This window comes from Anolis sagrei, chromosome Y, assembly GCF_037176765.1.
Source record: "Anolis sagrei isolate rAnoSag1 chromosome Y, rAnoSag1.mat, whole genome shotgun sequence".
Classification (NCBI taxonomy): Eukaryota; Metazoa; Chordata; class Lepidosauria; order Squamata; family Dactyloidae; genus Anolis; species Anolis sagrei.
The window spans coordinates 67,990,260-68,011,632 of NC_090035.1; the positions used below are offsets into that span (position 1 = coordinate 67,990,260).

The 21,373-nt window shown below is 41.8% G+C and overlaps 1 protein-coding gene across 1 annotated transcript; it reads left to right on the forward strand.

Moving 5' to 3' along the window:
- The first annotated feature begins 1,118 nt into the window (after positions 1-1,118).
- On the forward strand, positions 1,119-14,315 carry LOC137095102 (phospholipase A2 inhibitor NAI-like). The gene is made up of 5 exons (XM_067461351.1): positions 1,119-1,182; positions 3,375-3,518; positions 8,492-8,644; positions 10,540-10,677; positions 14,017-14,315. The coding sequence occupies exons 1-5, from the start codon at positions 1,134-1,136 to the stop codon at positions 14,220-14,222; spliced, it is 690 nt and encodes a 229-aa protein (XP_067317452.1). The 5' UTR covers positions 1,119-1,133; the 3' UTR covers positions 14,223-14,315.
- The last annotated feature ends 7,058 nt before the right edge of the window (positions 14,316-21,373 follow it).

Consider the following 21,373-nt stretch of genomic DNA (forward strand, 5'->3'; position numbering starts at 1 on the left):
GACAGACCAGTGTCTTCAAAGAAAGCTGTCTCTGACATTTGGATCTTTCAGTCTCCTTATATACATGTCTTTTCACTGTGTCATTGGCACACACCCCTCTTATCGGATCAACCATTCAAAAACATGTTTTTCTCATATTTTGCCACTTCAGTGTCTTTAACTGATAACCCTCTACAAACTACGTAAACACACACATTATTGTTACAGATAAGCATTTTGGGTGTTAACCCACCCTGGGTACTCCCTGGGCATACTTGACTATAGAGCATCTTGTGTCTTCTAGATACATTATCTCCTCTTGGCTTTTGGTCTTCTGCAGGCCAGAGGAGAGGGACAAACCCCTCTTTAGGTTTGCATTTCAACATTTCTAAGTTCTGTTAACCCTTTCAGTCTTCACCATGGAAATAAAAAGTTCCCACAACATCCATATAATTATGTGAAAAGCATTACTTTTCCAAGTAGAAAAAAACCCATCATCAACCCTCAACTTTCTCTGGTTTCTGAAGGTACAGATTCCCCATTCTTAATTAATTATGTGGACAATGCCTCTCCAGATGTTGTCAGGCTCCATTAAATCTAACCACTATGTGGCCAATGACTGGAGTAAGAGGATAGGTAGTCCAACAACATCTGTACATCTGTAAGAGACAGATGGTTTGTTCACTTCTAGTTCAGTGGCTTCATAAGAACATAAAAGAGATCTACTGGATCAGGCAAGATATCTTTGAAGATGCATAGATTACTCTGAGGCCCCCTTTACACTGCCGTATACAATCCAGATTATCTGCTTTGAACTGGATTATATGGCAGTGTAGACTCATATAATCCAGTTCAAATCAAATAATGTGGATTACCCACTTTGATAATCCAGAATATATGAAAGTGTAGAAGGGGCCTGAGATCTGGGGCACCTCTGAAGCACAAATTGCCCAGAGTAACCTGCCTCATATAACCACAGCCTAAGACTAACTATATCTTAATGAACTGGGTTTCATCTCTTTATTACATTATCACATAAATATTAGGAGAATTTATCACATGGTGTGCATGTTTTTCCTGGATGTCACCGCCCGGCCTTTGAGTCAAAGAATCCAGTCCATCGTGGAACAAGGGTCTATGGAGTTTCTACCACCATGCAAGGTTTTCTAAAAGTCTTGCTCTTCTGTGTGCTCCTAACAACAGGTAAGGAAGAAGAGATAGCTCACTGGAGAATTATTCCATTGAGTTCGGTGGTGTCAAATTCAAGACTGGTGTTCATAGGAAGTGGGCAGGGTATGTCAAGATCCCAATAGAGAGAGGAAAATGAAGCATTGTAGCTATTGAGGGCATTGCCTCTCTTGTAAAAACCCTACTCCCAGAAGTTCCGGATGGGCTGTTATCATTAGAGGGGGAAGAAGAAGAAAGAACCAGTCCATACTGGCAAACAAACTCTGGAAAGAAAAATCACAACACCTGTTGTAAGCATCCTTGGATTCCATAGCATAGGGCCCTTCCACACAGCCCTATATCCCAGAATATCAAGGCAGGAAATCCCACATTATCTGAGTGTGGACTCAGATAACCGAGTTCAAAGCAAATTGTGGGATTTTCCGCCTTGATATTCTGGGATATAGGGCTGTGTGGAAGGGCCCAAAGATGCCATGAAAGAAGTCCTGAATCCTCCACCTTGTATCATAGGGCCCTTCCACACAGCCCTATATCCCAAAATATCAAGGAAGTAAATCCCACAATGTCTGCTTTGAACTGACTTATCTGAGTCCACACTGTCAGATATTCCAGTTCAAAGCACACAATGTGGGATCTACTGCCTTGATATTCTGGGATATAGGGCTGTGTGAATGTGTCCCCAGAATATAATCCAAGGGCCCCCAGAATATAGTCTACAATATCTGCTTTGAACTGAGTTACCTGAGGACAGATTCAGATAGGCCTTTATCCCAGGAGAATCCCCATTTTAAAAATATGGATTTTCCTGGGGGCTTGTCCACGCCCACCCCAGAAAGTACATGCTGTTATTGTTAAAGGGGGAAGAAGAAGAAAGAACCAGTCCATACTGGCAAACCTGTTGTAAGCATCCTTGGATTGCATAGCAAGGATGCTTGGGTTCCATAGCAAGGATGCTGGTGCTTTCTGGATGGGTGTCCAGACGTTCTCTTGGAACTAGCCAGAAAGAATGTCTGGAGGCCCTACCCCCCCCCCCCCCACCTCCCAAGCCTCCAGACTTCTTAGAAAAGTAATGAAAACTTACCTGGCCTCCATTACAGGCTTCAGCCAGCTCTTTCGGTGCATAGAAATGATGTGCCAGGAGAGGGGGGGGGGGCACATGAATTTCCTCCCCCCCTCCCCCGCTCTGCTGTCACATTATTTCTATGCACTGGAAGAGCTGGCCAAAGCCTGTAATGGAGGCCAGGTAAGTTTTCATTACTTTTCTAAGGGGTCTGGGGGCTTGGGGGTGGATGGGTATTCCCACAGTGTAGTCCAGACCCAGAAATAATGGGTTTACCCTGCGCCTTCTAAGAAGGTGTGGAATAAAACCACTATCTAATCAGGGTTTTCCTGGTTTGTAGCGAATTAATTCGAAACTGTCCAGAACGTTGTCTGGACAGTTCTTCCTTTATTGAGGTAAATACCACAATAAAGGTACTGTCTGGACGAGCCCTGAGTCCACACTGCTGTATAATCCAGTTCAATGTGGATTTTGTACAGCTGTGTGGGAGGGACCTAACTTTCTTGTTTTTGCTTGTTCCAGCCACATTTCTCCTTTTCCAGGCTATATAATAGGTATTGACATGGGAGGAATAGAAGTGTCCAAATCAGTGGGCCAGAGAAAAGTAAGACTCAGGGAGAAAAACATGTGTACAGCCCTTTTGGATGCACTCCAAATGGCATGAGAGAAGCCTCCCACAAGGATGGTAAAACATCAAAACATCTGGGTGTCCCCTTGACAGTGTTCTTGCAGACGGCCAATTCTCTCACACCAGAAATGACTTGCAGTTTCTCAAGTTGCTCCTGACATGGGGGAAAAAAAACACTGTATATATAAGCAAAGCCAATCCATCCTTCAGGCAGAGTGAAGGGACTGTCAGGCATCCGTTCTAAGAAGGAAGGGATTTTTTAATTGTGTCAGAAGCGAGCTGAGAAACTGCAAGTTGTTTCTGGTGTGAGAGGAGGGGATGAAAGCCCTTTAGTCATTTCATCTGAGATTCAGTGGCTCCATCTTTCTGGTGAAAGGTAGAGGTGTGCATACCATACAGCCTGGTCTGTATTTTAAGCTGGCCAGCAGGTATTAAGAGCCAGTAACGAAAAACACATGCTTTGACAAACAGACGTACCTATGCCAACAAGTGGATTTTCTGTGTCTCTGTCTGCCCCAGGTGCTTGCTTACAATGTGAAACTTGTATAAAGATCATCAGCAACCATACCGGCAATCGCACCAGTTTCAATTGCAATGGCCCCATGAAGACCTGTAGTGCTAACAAAGATACCTGCACCATAGTAAATTCCGAACACAATCTAGGTGGGCGAGAAGCTGCTAAGATAAGATTGTTTTGGCCTTTGAACTGATTCCCCCCCTGATTTAAAATAATGGCTATTTTTTTCTTGGCAATATAGTAAGGGAGAAATGTTGCATTGTTGTAATTGTGTGCCTTCGTCATTTCCAACTTATGGCAACCCTAAGGTGATCCTATCACAGGGTTTTCATGGCAAGATTCATTCAGAGCAGGTCTGAGACTGAGAGAATGTCCCTCTTATTACATTGAGAAATTTCCCAGTCTTAGGATACTTCAGCCTCTATTCAAACATGGAGAGACATGAAGCTCATCACATGAGTTAAAGTGTCTGGAAAGGAAGGAACTCCAGTAATCAACCTCATCACATTGATTGTAGGGGGTGCTTTGAATGCGATTTTCCTGCTTCTTGGCAGGGGGTTGGACTGGATGAATTTGAATTTTATTATGCTGTTGTTTTGTGTTTTGATTTTATTTTTATTTTATTTTATTGTAATTGTGCTGGTGGGCCTGACCCCATGTAAGCCACCCCGAGTCCCCGTTGGGGAGATAGATGGTGGCGGGGTATAAATAAAGATTATTATTATTATTATTATTATTACCCGCAATGTTTCTTCCAACTCAATGATTTTATGATTTCCTCCTAGCAGGACACTTAAGCTTCTTTTCTAGCATGGAGAGGCACGGAGCTCATCACATGTCCCAGGGTTGAAAAGAGACAGAAATGTCCTGAAAGGAGGGAACTCTGAATATGGGCCAACAATCATGTTCAGAGCTCCGACCTCTTATCGTACTTTACAACTGAAAAACAGGTGGATGGGAACCACCAAAAGTTTCCCATCCTATGTATTGTCGAAGGCCTTCATGGCTGGAATCGCTAGGTTGTTGTAGGTTTTTCAGGCTATATGGCTATGTTCTAGAAGCAGTCTCTCCTGACGTTTCGCCTGCACCTATGAGGATGCTTGCCATAGATGCAGGTGAAATGTCAGGAGAGAATGCTTCTAGAACATACCCATATAGCGTAAAAAAACCAACAACAACCCAGTTTCCCATCCTGTTTCATTGTCCAACCATCAGCAGTCTCTTGTATCCTATGGGTTTAATGCAAAATAATATGAATCCATGGAAATAAATGCTTTTAAACTGAATCACAGTCTTGTGTATCCAATAGGGCAGTGTTTCTCAACCTGGGGGTCGGGACCCCCAGATGGGTCCTGAGGGGGTGTCACAGGGGTCACCAAAGACCATCAGAAAACAGTATTTTCTGTTAGTCATGGGGGTTCTGTGTGGGAAGTTTGACCCATTTCTATCGCTGGTGATGTTCAGAATGCTCTTTGATTTAAAAGAATTATAAATCCCTGCAACTACAACTCCCAAATGTCAAGATCTATTTTTCCCAAACACCACCAGTGTTCACATTTGGGCATATTGAGCATCTGTGCCAAGTTTGGTCCAGAGCCATCATTGTTTGAGTCCACTGTGCTCTCTGGACGTAGGTGAACTACAACTCCCAAACTCGAGGTCTATATTCACCGAACCTTTCCAGTATTTTCTGTTGGTCATGGGATTTCTGTGTGCCAAGTTTAATTCCCTTGTTAGTGGAGTTCAGAATGCTCTTTGATTGTAGGTGAACTACCAACTACAACTCCCAAATGACAAAATCGATCAATCCCCCCCTAAACCCACCAGTATTCAAATGTGGGCGTATCAGGTATTTGTGCCAAATTTGGTCCAGTGAATGAAAATACAACCTGCATATCAGATATTTACATTATGATTCATAACAGTAGCAACATTACAGTTACGTAGTAGCAACAAAATATTTTTTGGTTGGAGGTCACTGCAACATGAGGGACTGTATTAAGGGGTCACGGCATTAGGAAGGTTGAGAAACACTGCGACAGGGTTTGGTGTAGAACAATAGGGTCCCATGGAAAGCAATGGTTTTAACCTGGATCACTGCTTCTTGTATCCTCTGGTGTTCAAGGCAGATCAATAGGATCCCATGGAAAGCAATGATTTTAACCTGGATCACTGCCTCTTGTAACCTTCGGGGTTCGCTACAAATCAATAAGAGCCCATGAAAGGCTGTGGTTTTAACCTGGATCGCTGTCTCTTCTATCCTCTGGGGTTTGGGGCAGAACAATTTTTCCCACAGGAAGATGAGATTTTAAACTGGTGTCAGTCTCCTTTAAAATAAGAGGCTTTGGGCAGGGCAAGGGATCTCTTGCTTTTTGGATGTAATTGTTTCTTCTGATTACAAACAAAAATAGTAATACTGACCTTGTGATGAATGTAAGATGAATGTATTGCCAGCTCTCAAATTTTCATGTGTGAGTGTGATGGGGAGGCAGACTCCGAAACAGGACTGCTGACAATATAAGAGGGGCGATTCTCTACGCTAAAAGGATGGTCACCCAAGCTTTCACCTCTCAATGTGACGAGGTCATGTGACTCATTCAAGGTCACACAGTGCGTTTCCATGACTGAGTGGGGATTTGAACTCTGGTCATCAAAGCTGTAGTCCAATGGCCACACTGCTATATCATGCCAGAGAAGGGATTCAATATATTTTTGTGATGGGATGGAAGGGAGTTCCTCCTAGATCTCCAAGAGTGCCTATGTGCTTCACTAGTCTCTCTCAGTTGCCCACCCACACTGTAGAGTGCTACATTAAGCCATGTTTCATGCATAGATTTTTTTTTTTTAGCCAACGAGTACCAAACAAATCACAAGTTCTTTTCCACACCTCTAGTTTGTTTTCCTCCATTCACTTTTGCCAGCTCCTGTTTTAGGGTGTGCAGCTGAAGAAGCAATCCAGGACTGAAAGGGATTCAGACCTAATGGAAATCCATTTCAAAGCAACCCGGGGATTGTAAATAAACAATAAACCATGGTTAGGCCACTAATGATGCTTTATGGCTGGCAAACAAACTATAGTTTGTTTACAGAGATGGATTCGGTTACAACAGTTCAACATGCTCCAATTTCTTTCATTGCCATATAAGTACTTATTAGGCTTGGTTGATTTTAAAAAAATGGTTCAAAACTCATTTTGGATGTAGGGGGTGCTGGTGGTTCAATTCTAAAGTCACTTCTGAATTTATTTATTTTTTTAAAAAATCAAAACTTACTGAAACTTCCAAAACTTCCTAATTGCTTCGTTAATGGCAGACACGCATGCACAGTAGGAGAAAAAAAAAGCACTGGCACTGAGGAAACTTGAATGGATTCTCCCGCCCTCATTTTTAGACCAATCCTGATGAAACTTGTTACAGTGGTAGATCATAACTTTTGCCTTATCCATGGAGTTTTGGCAAATTTTCAAAGTTTCTTTTATAATTTTTTTTTAATAATAAAGAAAATCTGTTCCTGGTTTGAAAGTGTTATTTCCTGTTTCATTGAGTGGTCTTTACTTTGAAAGTAGTTGTTCTACTCCAGAAACTTTGTTTGTGTGGCACAAACTGTGTTAAATTGATGGAGGACAGAAATCATAGTACAGACTCCATCAAGGGAAATCTAGACTGATCCCCTTCTTCTGAGCAGAAAGGCACCATCCAAACTTTACCGACATCTATTTACTTCCTCTATTGAGTTGGAGGGACCTTCAAGACACATCCTCCGTTTATTCCTTTTTGCAGATGTAATCAATCATTTTATTTTATCATTAATTACTGACATAAAGGGCTGGCTGGCAGTGGTTGGCTACACAATGCCTTTTTCATGACAATCAGGCCAAGGTGAAATGATTGGTTTTTAAGCAGTTTATGTTCTCTTGGCTTTGCAAAAGTTGCTTATTGCTTTGCTGCCTTCTTTAGACACCTTTGTAGATTCAATAAGTTTATTTTATATTTAGACGAAGACTGCTACAGATAGCTATAGAGGTCCTTCAGCCATTTTGGCTAATGAGCAGCAAGGCAGTGTGAGAAATGTAGTTTAACAGCAGGACCTTTTGCAATCTCTACCATTGGGGGCCTGGCCTTCACAAACTACATTAATGGCTGTGCTTAGCCACAACCATCTCATCCCTCCCTTGCATCGCCAGGGGAGGGAAAGCATGAGATTTTAAAACTTTTTAGGCTTTTGCAAAGTTGCTTAATGGTTCTGAAAATTAAAATAACCTTGGGAGACATCAGAACATTATGGAATATTTCAGAAAAAAGGTTAGTGATTCAAATTCGGATTCCCCCCCACCTTTCCTGCGTGGATCAAAACTGCTTCGAAAGTCAAAATTTGGAAGTTTTTACAACTTTCAAGCTCTTCTGAATGAACCTATCCAACCCTTGTACTTATCCATGGAGTCATCAAACTGTCAGTTACAGAGATTTCATCTTGATAGATTAGGTCCTTGAAAGAAACTAGAATTCTTGAAGACTAAGGTTCAAATTCACATTCAGCCATAGAAACCCATTAGCCAGTCAGGCATCCTCAAACTGCGGCTCTCCAGCTGCTTGGGTCTCCATCTCCCAGAAGGCCTAGCTAGCTTGTTCAATTGTCAGGAATTCTGGGAGTTGGAGGCCCAAACAGCTGTAGGGCCGCGGTTTGTGGGTGCCATTGACTGATCTCCTGGGGCAATCTTGAGCAGGTTACAATTTTTCAACCTAAAAGCAAGACCACGACAATCCTCCTCAGGAATAAATCTTGCCAAGAAAAGTAGAGAAGTCAGAGTTGACTTTGAAGGCAACTTCAAAGACTTGGTTTTGATTGATTGATATGTGTTTTGATTACTTATATGTTTAGACTGTTATATTTTACAAGATGTGTTTTATTGTTTACCTGTGCGGCACTAAATTTTTGCTAGATTTGTAAGCTGTCTTGAGCCCCCTCCGGGGTTGAGATAGGTGGGGTTGAAATGAAATAAATAAATAGATAGATAAATAACAAACAATTGGAACTGCTGAAAATAACTAAAAACCAGACTCATCCTATGGATGGATCTTCTGCTAGTCACAAAATAATTCCATCTCTCCTTTACTTGTAGGTGGAGTAACAGAACACATTGTTGAGAAGTCCTGTGATTACTCTAAAATCTGTACCTTTAACAAAATGCACTTTTCTGTGGGGAATGGAAGAAGCTATATGTCATCGGTAGTCTGTTGCAAAGACAAAAACTGCCCCAAAGATGTTCCTCCATGTACGTTTATCAATTTTGTTTGCATCTTAATTTTTCAGCATCTTAATTTTTCTTTTGATTGAAAGGAGTTCATATGTAGATCTGTAGATATAAGATCAGAAGTGTTCTTTCTTGTCGCTCACCTGGGAAGCCATCTTCTTCATCATTTCTTTTGGATTTTCTTTGCTTCCCTGACATGAATTTTCAGAACCAAAATTGGAGTCTGAAGGACAATGACATGCATTGTCACTGTGGGTAGGTCCTCGAGATGTTACAAAGGTGACAAGCATTCCTCGATAACGTCTTTAACATGCTACATTAAATGTCAACATTTTTTAGAGAATTACATTTAATTATTTAAAATAAAATCCCAAATAATAAGGCTTCAAGTCCAACATCCCCTTAGTTCAGTGTATATCTTCCAGTTTGGAGATAAGTTTCACCCGTGCCATGCCACCCCACATATAGAATGGCGACAGTGTGCAACACATCATTTACTGGGTGCCATTATGTAATATGCAATGCGCAATGTACACTTCCCAATGTGAAATATAGGGACTTTCGTAGGGACTTGAAGACAGGCCTTTGAGAATGCCTAGTCCCTAGTTGTTCTGCATAGTAGTCACACATCCTTGCACTTTATACTATGCCCTCTGTCTATTGTTGCAGCTTGCACTTATTCCATTCCTATTGCTTACAGCTTGGCCATCTTGACAGCAGCTTACTGCCACTGGCTTATGATTTCAGTTTTACTGAGCCTGAGTTGATGTTTTTATATGTGTATGTGTTTTATTTTATTGTGTTTTATATTGTGCTTCATTTTTATGTTTGTTTTTAGGCACTTTGTGCAGTTCTGTAAGCCGTCCCCAGTCCCTTCAGGGAGATGGGGGTAGGGTATAAGAATAAAGTTATTATTATTATTATTATTATTATTATTATTATTATTAGGATTCACAGCTGCAATGTACAATACTATCGGAACAACTCTATTACCACTCCTATTTGCCAAATATGTCAATTGACTGATAGTAAATTTTTGGCCCTGTATGCATTGGAGCCCCCAGTGGCACAGTGGGTTACACCCACTGAGCTGCTGAACTTGCTGACCGAAAGGTCGCTGGTTCAAATCTGGGGAGCAGGGTGAGCTCCCACTGTTAGCCCCAGCTTCTGCCAACATGCAAATATGAGTAGATAAATAGGTACCGCTCTGGCGGGAAGGTAATGGCGCTCCATGCAGTCATTACGGCCGCATAACCTTGGAGGTGTCTATGGACAATGCCAGCTCTTCAGCTTAGAAATGGAGATGAGCACCAACTCTCAGAGTCAGATACGACTGGACTTAATGTCAGGGGAAAACCTTTACCTTTACTATGCAAGGTCTGACTTAGCATATGTATATCCCTATATGAAAGCTAGTCCCTAGTTGTTCTGCGTAGTAGTCACACATCCTTGCACTTTATACTATGTTTTTATACATTTAAAAACAAATGATCAAATTACATTTGCATGCATACACTGACATACACAGATACAGTTTTCAGGGCAGCACCCTCACCTTGGGTTCCTTCCCCCTTTCCCCGAGGAGTGGAGAAAACAGAGAAGGACCTGAGACTCAGAATTAGACCCTGAAATCTGGGAATTCTAATTTGCAGATAGCTGTGGATACACTTCAATTTTTTATTATTTATTTATTTACGACATTTATATGCCGCCCTTCTCACCCCGAAGGGGACTAAGAACATAGGTAAACACAGGAAACCTGAATCATGAACTTGAGAGCCGAGACAGGAACACTATCTCATGGTTTTATTCTGATAAAACTCAACTATGCATGCAACATACAGTATTTAGTAATATTTCTGCTTTTGCATTATTTAGCATGCATAGAGCAAAGTTTCCACTCTTTTTTTTGTCAGTAAAACTAGGAAAAACAGCCCCCAATGGAAAGGAATGCCCTGGCTGCTTTGCTTGGTCAAAAACATGTGAGGAAAAGGCAGTGAAATGTACCGGAGAAGACACCCATTGCATTGGTATCAGAACCACACGCATACAACGTAAGTCCCTCCTGATATATAAGACACTTCCTCTTTTGTAAGGAGCCTGTTAGTTTGCCTCTGGAGTCTTTTATTGGTTTCAGCTGATATATTGGTCATTCTTGGAGAGGGATAACTTGATTACGCAGATCCAGCTGTTAGTAACCTCAAGGCTAGACTGCTGAATTGTGCCGGATCTGGGGCTACCCTTGAAATTAGTGCAAAATGTTTTCATTCAGACTTCTGTGTGAAGGCAGCACATAAAGGAATTTGACTGGCTACCTAATTTTAACTGGGCACATTTTAAGGATTTGGTTTATGTTATGCTTACCTGAGTGACCAGGTAAGCTCCCCTGTAGATCCATTGAGTCTGTGAAGCCATTTGGAAAGGCTCTCCAAAAAGGTATCTTCAGCAGTCATTCAACATAGAACATTTTATATGATGGTCCGGACAGGTTAGAGGAAAGAAATGTTACATTCTAGCCTTGAGACACCTTTTCACCCATCATCACACCAGAGTCCAGTAGCACTAACTACATCAATTTATTAAGAAAAGCATGTACAAAGGGGAAAAGGAGCATTTCCCAAAATAGCAGCAGACAAGGAAACACAAAATAGCAGCAGTCCGTATACAAAATGGCAGCAATCCAAAAATGGCAAAATACATGAAGTCAAGAGAGCCAAAATCTCAGGCATAAATCCATAAGCATGAAAGCAGGAATTTTTTCAAGGCAAACCCTTGGAAAAAGGAACATAGGCAAACACAGGAAACTTGAATCATGAACTTGAGAGCCGAAACAGGAACACTATCATATGGCAACATTGTCCTCTCTGAAAGGCACCAAGTAAACACCACTTGATTTAAGTGTAAGCCCGACCAAGAAGTCATGAGATCATGTTGGACACACCTGGGCTTCAAGGACTTCTCACAGAGTTTCTAAGAATTTCTAATTAATCTATCTTTCACTCCCTCTGTCTGGAGACCTAATCTGGCTTCATGGGAAAACTCCCCATTGGCCAAAGGCCATTTCACAAGGAAACTGACATCTTCGCTTCCTGTTGCTTGGGAATGAGCACAGGAATCCAAAACAACAACAACAACAAAACTTTATTTATATACTGCTCCATCTCCCCAAGGGGACTCAGAGCGGTTTCCAAGTAAAATCCTTACATACAAAGAAAACAGCATAAACATAAAATTAACAAGACAATAAAAGCATTAAAAAAATCACAATAGCACATACATGTTTAAGATAATCCTGCCTGTTTAAGGCAATTTAAAAGGCCGGGCCGAGGCTAGTGCAATTTGTATAGGGCCCAGGAAATTAGATAGAGTCTATGGCTACTCATTTATGGGGCCTAATCGGAGGAAGAAACCTGGGTAATTGGTAGAAAAAGATATGGCCATATTCAACAGTATCTGGGGATGAGCTAGAAATAGTCGTTCTCAAAGGCTTGTTTAAACCACCAGGTCTACAGGCTCTTACGAAAGGAGGGGAGGGATGGGGCCTGTCTTATTTCTCTAGGAAGGGCGTTGCAGAGGGGGGGGGGGGGCGATCGCAAAGATAGATGCGATCGCAAAGATAGGCAGAGCCCGAACCATTTAGGGCTTTATAGGTCATAACCTGCACCTTAAATTTGGCTCGGAAGCCAGTGAAGCTGTTTTAAACAGAGGCCTCCTCAGCCTGTAATTCTCTTGGATCACTAGCTGACTTTTTACTTTGAATCCATCAATTCCCTCGTCCTCTGAAACATCAGAAAAATTCCCATCCACTTGCTGAGCCACAACAGATAATGGTAAACCTTACCCATGAAAAACTCTATGAAATTCATAGGGTTGCCACAGGAGGAGTGGCGACTTGAGTGCAAGGACATGTAACAAAGGAGCAATGCTTCTTTCACTTACAATGACTTAGGGTGCAATACTATAGAATTAATGCAGTTTGAAACCACTCTAACTGTAATATCCCAGTTCAGACAATCCCAAATAATAATAATAATAATAATAATAATAATAATAATACTTTATTTATACCCCGCTACCATCTCCCCAAGGGACTCGGTGTGGCTTACATGAGGCCGAACCCAAAATACAACAATACAAGAAATAACAATAACAATACAAGCAATTTAAAACAGTAAAACAATAACATAAACATTATCAAATGAGACAACACACTTTAAAATCTTTGGGTAGGCCAAATGTAATTAAAATTAAAAAATAATGCTGGACATGGGCGAAAAGAGTGATGGGGCGGTTTGTGGAAACATACAAGTAGACTTAAAACAATATCAAGTGCTTTGGAGGACAAAGTGCTATGGGAACATTATTCTGGGAAGGCACACTGGAACAACCACATCTTCAAGCTCCTCTTAAAGACTGCCAAGGTTGGGGCATGCCTGATGTCCTTAGAAGAGAGTTCCAGAGTCGAGGGGCCACCACCGAAAAGGCCCTCTCTCGTCCCCACCAATCGCACTTGCGATACAGGTGGGAGCATGAGCAGGGCCTCTTCAGATGATCGAAGAGATTGTGTGGGTTCGTATACAGAGATGCAGTCACAAAGGTTCAGGGCTTTGTAGGTGAGAACCTGCACCTTGAATTGGGTCCAGAAAATGAATGGCAGCCAGTGGAGCTCCCCAAATTACAACCATCACACCTTACAAACAACTCACAGTTAAGAATAGGGTTAGACAAGGGAAAGTGAGAGAAATCTACCACTCAGAAGGGAAATTCACTCCTGGAAGAGTTATCATGAGGAAAAAGGCGTCTCAGCTCAAGCTTTCTCAGCAATCCTAGTTTCTACAACAAACCATTTTTTTTTTCAAAATTCAATCATCAAAGGGTCAGAAAGAAAGGCAAAATCTTCTGAACAAGGGCAAGGGGCTTCATCACACTAAGGAAAGAATCCACTTAAAATACAGTTTCTTCCTCTTACAGAATTCTGGGGTTTGTAATTTAGGAAGGAGCCTTTAACAGCCTCACTAAACTACAAACCCCAGAATTCTGCAGGAGGCAGAAACCAGATTATATGTGGATTTTTTTCCCAGTGTGATGAAGTTTATAGATATCAAAGCAAATATTGCAGAAGTGTTTACCCTTCTCTTTGCTATCCAAAACTGGATATTGCAAAATCCCCAGAATTCCATAGCATTGAGCCATGGCAATTAACTGGATATTGCAAAATCTCCAGGATTCCATAGCATTGAGCCATAGCATTGAGCCATGGCAGTCAAACATAATTAATTCCATAATGTGGATGCACTCTTTGTGGCAGGGGAAAAAAAAGATTAGATGGAGTGTAATTTGGAGAGGAGTATACCTGCATAACTGGTTCCTTAACCATCCCTCTTCTCTCCTAGGTCCTGATGGAAGAATCGTCGACAGTATTATGAAAGGTTGCACAAGTGAGCTTGTTTGTATAACAATGAAAGAGGACAAAATCCCTCTTTTCACTGGTGAACTTGATGAGGTTGAGTGTAACCCAAAGGTTTCTAAGGCGTCTCAACCTACAAGTTTCCTCCTGCCAACTGTCTCTGGGCTTCTGCTGATGAAGACCTTTGGCTAAAAAGCAGCAGTGTGGGAATGCCTCCATTCTGCATTCACTCCATCATATCACTTTCCATTTTAATTGAGTGCAGTTTCTGGATTTTCTCTGCTTCCTTGGGTCAAAATAAATGCCAGGCTTAAAGCAAAAATAATCTGAATGTTAGATGGCTTTTTCACCCAAATATTCTTGGTTTGATGAAGATATTTTCCTTCAGCTCAATTGCCAGCTAGGACTGCAAATCCCAGACACCCAAAGATTAGAATCACAGCAGTAGACTAATATCACAATAATACTGTAGTCTAAATGGGCCCTGAGTTTCACAATGCAATTGTTTTCATTTTCTCAATAGTAGCACTCTAACTATAAAATACACTCCCATGGAACAGAAATCTGTACAGAAAATATTATTTTCACTGCACAAATTGCTATTCTTTATGGGGGGAAAAGTGGGTTTAACTCTGTGGCGCAGCGAGTTAAACCACTGAGCTGCTGAACTTGCTGACCGAAAGGTTGGTGGTTTGAATCCCGGGAGCAGGATAAGCTTCCGCTGTTAGGCCCAGCTTCTGCCAACCTAGCAGTTTGAAAACATGCAAATGTGATTAGATCAATAGGTACTGCTTCTGCAGGAAGGTAACAGCGCTCCATGCAGTCATGCCGGCCACATGACCTTGGAGGTGCCTATGGACAATGCCAGCTCTTCGGCTTAGAAATGGAGATGAGCACCAACCCCCAGAGTCAGACACGACTGGACTTAATGTCAAGGGGAAAACCTTTACCTTTACTATGAAAAAAAAAACCCAGGCATTATTGTGTGCAGAATGAGTTTTGACTTGCAAATAGTCTTCAAGAGCTTTGCAGGTTTGAGTGATTTTATCATGGCAAGAAAAAAAACTGTAATATATATTCTTGTCTGAAAGAGTGCAAGTTATAAAGGTTTATATCTCTATTTCCCCTGCATCACACTTTGGCCCTGACATTCCAAGGTCTGGGATAGTCCTATCTCGGCAATCCCTAGACAAAAATTGCCTAAACTTGGGTATCAGGCCTGACCGATGGCTGAATGGTTTTTTACTCACTTTCCCCTGTGAAAAATAATTTCAGTTTATGAAAAGTGAAATCCTGGAATATCAGAATCTCTAAGTAACATTTACTGGAATCCTTTTCAATGTGAATTTAAAGATAGCTATTGTCCAGTGGTGTTTCATCAAGGTGAAGACATCTATCTAAAGATGAATACAGATGATAGTCCTCAATGGGCCTAGGAAGAGTTTCCACAGCATGAATATGTCGAATCCTAAAGTGTAAATGGGTTTGTATAGTATTCTCTCATGTGATTTGAGAATTTGTTTGTTTGGTCTTCACTTCTCCCTAGGTTTCTGACAGGAGCAAAGCTTCCCCCCCGCCCCCATTCAAGAATAAACCTAATCAGAAGTATAGTAAGAGATATTTATTTGTCGTGTCAGGGCAACCAGTCCATTATATTACATTTCTAACAGAACAAAGCAAACAAACAGACAAAATACAAAACTTGTGAGTTTGGTAGTTGGTTAAATGTCCTTTGACCAGTATCTGGCCACTTGGAGTGCTTCTGGTGTTGCTGCAAGAAGGTCCTCCATTGTGCATGTGGCAGGGCTCAGGTTGCATTGCAGCAGGTGGTCAGTGGTTTGCTCTTCTCCACACTCGCATGTCGAGGATTCCACTTTGTGGCCCCATTTCTGAAGGTTGGCTCTGCAACTCGTGGTGCCAGAGCACAGTCTGTTCAGCGCCTTCCAAGTCACCCAGTCCTCTGTGTGCCTAGGGGGGGAGTCTCTCATTTGGTATCAGCCATTGGTTGAGGTTCTGGGTTTGAGCCTGCCACTTTTGGACTCTCGCTTGCTGAGGTGTTCCAGCGAGTGTCTCTGTAGATCTTAGAAAACTATGTCTAAATTTAAGTCATTGACATGTTGGCTGATACCCAAACAGGGGATGAGCTGGAGATGTCTCTGCCTTGGTCCTTTCACTATTGGCTGCTACTTCCCGGCGGATGTCAGGTGGTGCAATACCAGCTAAGCAGTGTAATTTCTCCAGTGGCGCAGACACCCCATGATAATGCGGCATGTCTCATTAAGAGCCACATCCACTGTTTTAGTGTGGTGAGATGTGTTCCACACTGGGCGTGCATACTCAGCAGCAGAGTAGCACAGCGCAAGGGCAGATGTCTTCACTGTACCTGGTTGTGATCCCCAGGTTGTGCCAGTCAGCTTTCATATGATATTGTTTCTGGCACCCACTTTTTGCTTGATGTTCAGGCAGTGCTTCTTGTAGGTAAGAGCACGGTCCAGAGTGACTCCCAGGTATTTGGGTGCGCTGCAATGCTCCAGTGGGATTCCTTCCCAGGTGATCTTCAGAGCTCGGGATGCTTCTCTGTTCTTGAGATGAAAGGCACATGTCTGTGTTTTAGATGGGTTGGGGATCAGCTATAATTTAATTTAAGATAATATAATTTAAGATAATTTAATGTAATACAAATAACAGATCTGAAAAACACCTGAGGTAAATGTAAAGGTTTTCCCCAGACATTAAGTCCAGTCGTGTCCAACTCTGGGGGTTGGTGCTCATCTCCATTTCTAAGCTGAACAGCTGGCATTGTCCGTAGACACCTCCAAGGTCATGTCATCAGCGTGACTGCATGGAGCGCCCTTACCTTCAAAACACCTGAATTAAATTATTAAAGATAGCACTAAAATACAACAAGTATTACTACAGTTTGAGTATCCTGTTTCTACAAAGTTTAGGACCAGAAGTGTCCCATATTTCAATTTTGTTTTTTCTTAATAATTGCATATACATATTGAGATATCTTGGGGATAGGTTCCTAATCCAAACTCAACATTCATTTATATTTCATGTACACAATGGAGGTACTTTTATGCACAATTTAAAAACTGTGTATGGACAAAGTTTGCATATACTGAGTCAACAGTAAGTACAGGTGTCACTGTCTCACTATCTATGTGGATAATTTTGGATTTTGGAGAGCTCCAGAAGTCTGATATGGCATACTCAACCTATATAATAATGAGAGCCCCACTCTAAATTCTTGTGGGTTCCTCTGCCAGGAGACATGCTTCTCTGTCACTTCCCAAATTCTGGCAGCCAAGACCTTATAGTGCAATAGCAGATTGCCACTTGCCCCACCACTGTGGGAACCTCCAATTATTTAACCCCTGCCACTAAATGCCACTAAATGTCAGGACCTCTTGTCCTACCTTTTTGTGTCAGGAGTGTCTTGAGAAACTGCAAGTCGCTTCTGGTGTGAGAGAATTGGCTGCCTGCAAGGATGTTGCCCAGGAGATGCCCAGATGTTTCGATGTTTTACCATCCTTGTGGGAGGCTTCTCTCATGTTCCTGCATGGGGAGCTGGAGTTGACAGAGGGAGCTCATCCGCAGTGTCCCCGGATTTGAACCTCTGACTTGTTGGTCTTCGGTCCTGCCAGCACAAGGGTTTAACTCATTGCCTTTCTTGTCCTGCTGCTATGGCACAATATAGAGGGACCTTCTGAATCCCTTTGTAGTTTCTGTTTGAGACTTTACTCCTTCATATCTTCCAATGGACAGTACCAGCCCTGAATCACTGTTTCCATCACAACCACTATCTGAAGTCAACTACTCCCCTAGAACCATTGTAGCAATTTCATAGGTATGTGTGCATAATATAAAAATATGAAACTTCACAAACAAATAAAGATTATAGCCCAGATCCTAGATCCTGTTCATCTGGACAGCCACTGTGAGAGGTGGACATCTGCTCTACTGTCAATTTGAGTGAAGCAGACTGGCATTTCTCTCTTTTTACTACCAGCAATCTGCAGTGTGACAACAAAAAGAAGGATTCTAGTCACAATTTACCTTTGCATTAGAGATAACAGTTGACAGAATGATGGAAACACCAATGTGCTGCACCCCAGCTGACAGGGGAACAGACCTTCTTAGGTTTCAGAACAGACATCTGTAGCATGCAGTGGCTGGTGGTCATTAAGGTATTGTGGTGAACTTTTACTATTGTGGAAATAGTGCCAGGATTGTGAGTATGTATGCAATATTTATGAATTTGAATCAGTTGTGGATCCATAACTCTGGGTTTCAAATCCATCATTGCAATACAGAATCCCACCCTATATATTTAGCACACTTAAATCCTAACTGAATCTTAACACATCATGGGAATGTCTACACTATCAAATCATAGAATCTTAGAGTTGGAAGACAACATATGGGCCATCTACTCCAACGCCCTGCCATGCAGGAAAAGCCAAGGTATCCCTGATAGATGGCCATCCAGCCATCTGACACCAGAGGCCATCCAGCCCAACTCCCTTCTGTCAGGCAGGAAAAGCACAGTCAAACCACCCCGAACAGATGCCAATACAGCCTTTGAAACAACAACAACAACAACAACAACAACAACAACAACAACAACAACAACCCTACTAGGTAAACTTTGGAGTTATCCCTCTCAACTTTGCCTACTTCACAGAGTTGATTCAACAACAAACCTACTAGGTAAACTTTGGAGTTACTGCCTCTCAACTTTCTCTACTTCACAGAGTTGATTCAACTCCCAACAATCCCTTTTTATCTCTAAATTCCTTTAGAGATAAAGTTCCCCCACCAAAACTTTCAGGGAGGAGGAGGAGGAGGAGGAGGAGGAGGAGGAGGAGGAGGAGGAGGAGGAGGAGGAGGAGGAGGAGGAGGAGGAGGCCAGACATGGCGGTAAGCAGAATTCTGAGAAATGAAGATTGGGAAGGCGAGAACTCTTGTGGCAAAGAATTCAAAAGACTCTGCCCTAAACTACATTTCCTAGAATGTAGTTTCACTGCGAGTGTGGTGTCTGCCTCTCTCTCTGGGCCGGCCATGTGCCCAAGGAGCTTATTGCTGGCTTGGCCATAATAATAATAATAATAATAATAATAATAATAATAATAATAAATCTTTATTTATACCCCACCACCATCTCCCCAAGGGGACTTGGGGTGGCTAACATGAGGCCGAGCCCAAAAGTACAATACAGCAAAATAAAATACAAAACAACAAAAAATTACATCACAATAAAATACATAAAGTAACAAGAAGAAATTAAACAGTGCAAAATAACATAATGAAAAATTGAACACAATTAGTGGGCCAAATGACAAGATAAAATGATAAAACCCTGGATGAAGACCTGGAGCCACTTACATAACTCATCCGAAAGTCATAGGTCAGTGTTTTGAATCTTACGTTTTTTGTATGGCCACTCCTCACATTTGTAAATATCGCTTTGTATGTGTGAATCTTACAAAACAGAGCCAACAAATGATTTCCAAATGAAGTTTTGCACAGCTGTAATCAGCTCACTAACTACCAGAACCACAAAGCCCTAAAAGCAAACACACCACCTTGCAACCAAGCACCCAGTCTTTAAACAAGAAACAAATAAACACTCAGCTTTCTAGTACACTCCAAGAGCCAGATTCCTCCGAAGAAGGGCTCACCTCCTGCTTCCTCTTCTGCTGCTGGCCCTCTGCTACTGGAGAATGAATGCAGTTGGACACCACCTATATAAATAAAATGTAATGTTAGTTTGTGGGATTAACATAACTCAAAAACCACTGGACAAATTGACACCAAATTTGGGCACAATACACCTATCAGACCAATGAGTGACCATCACTCATAAAAACACTGAAAAACACAGCAGAAGGGACTTTAAAAGCCAAAAAAGCAAAAAGATGCTATAGCTCATGCACATAAACAATTCCCCTGGCAAAACCCCCCGCACAATGGCATATCTATTCTCTTCTGGACTACAGCTTCCAGCATCCCCTAGACCAGGCCCTTTAGGATGATTCAAATGCACTGCTGTAAGATGATCCAAATGCACTGCTTCCACAATGCAAGCTTTCTTCTCCTTGAATTTCTCTGAGAGCATCCCAATCCCTGCATATTTCCAATTTCCTATTCCTGGACTGCAACTCTCAGCAATCCTCCAGATAGAAAGATTAGGTAGAGATAGCTAGTAGCTAGGTAGATAGATTGATCATGAGGACTGCTGGGAGTTGCAGCCCAAGAATAGGTGGAGAAGGAAGAATGGGGAGAAAGAGGAAGGGAAAGAAAAGGGAAGGGAGGATAAAAAGAAAGAAGGAGAGAAAGAGGGCGGAAAGGTTGGCCATAGCAACGCGTGGCGGGCACAGCTAGTTTTACTATAGAATGAATGCAGTTGGACACCAGGGCTGAATGCTGTGGAATCCTGGGAGCTGTAGTTTGTTGAAGTGCCAACACTATTTGGCAAAGATGATGAAAGACTCCTTACAATATAACTCCCAGGATTCTATCACACCTTATCTCTTCATATTCCTAGCTGGACAATCTCTTCAAAATCCCCTTCTCTCTGACTAACTTTCATACAATCATTCTGCCAGTATAGATATACTTAGTGTGTGTATGTTGAATATGGTTCAGCTATCTAGAAATATTTATATTTTTCACTGGCACCCATAAAAGTGGAGGAGTGATTGTAGTTTCACTTTAAGAGAAATGGATTCCTAGATTCCTAGAATCCTGAGTTACAGTTATTGGAATTCTTTGGGGCATGAGTTTAAGGGCAACTATTGTCTTCAGTCTCATTCTATCAAGATGATGACATCCATATAAATGTGAATATAAGTGGTGGATTTGGAAGATGTTGGGGAGAATTCTCTCAAAATGAATATCTAAGAATGGGCTATAAACTAATCTGGATAGCATCTCCCAAGTGGCAAAGAGAATACCCTAAGTTTCTGAGAATGAAAAAAAAAACCTCCTCAATTTGTCAAGGTTAGATCTATGGTTTAAAAATGTAGGAGGAGAGTAAGTAGAACCATTTGGCATCCTCTTTGCCATAGTGGTCAACCAGTTGCCCAAGGGAAGCCCCAAAGTGGGACATGAAAGCAATAGACTTTCCAAGCCGTCCACAGCAGCTGATATTCAAAAGTATATTACTTCTTGGAGATTGTGTGCACATTATGATTATCATAATAGTAATCTTTGATACATATATCAGTCATGAATTGGCTCAACCTCCTTTGAAAAGCATCTAAGGGTCCATCTACACAGACCCTTTATTCTGAAGAGGGTCTAATCAGCTCCACGGCTGCCACATGATGTCTTGA

Excerpts from the sequence above, each read along its gene's own strand:
- LOC137095102 (XM_067461351.1), top strand. The coding sequence starts at position 1,134 with ATGCAAGGTTTTCTAAAAGTCTTGCTCTTCTGTGTGCTCCTAACAACA. Across the intron at positions 1,183-3,374 it reads CTGTGTGCTCCTAACAACAG|GTGCTTGCTTACAATGTGAA; the intron begins GTAAGGAAGAAG and ends TGTCTGCCCCAG. Across the intron at positions 10,678-14,016 it reads CAGAACCACACGCATACAAC|GTCCTGATGGAAGAATCGTC; the intron begins GTAAGTCCCTCC and ends CTTCTCTCCTAG.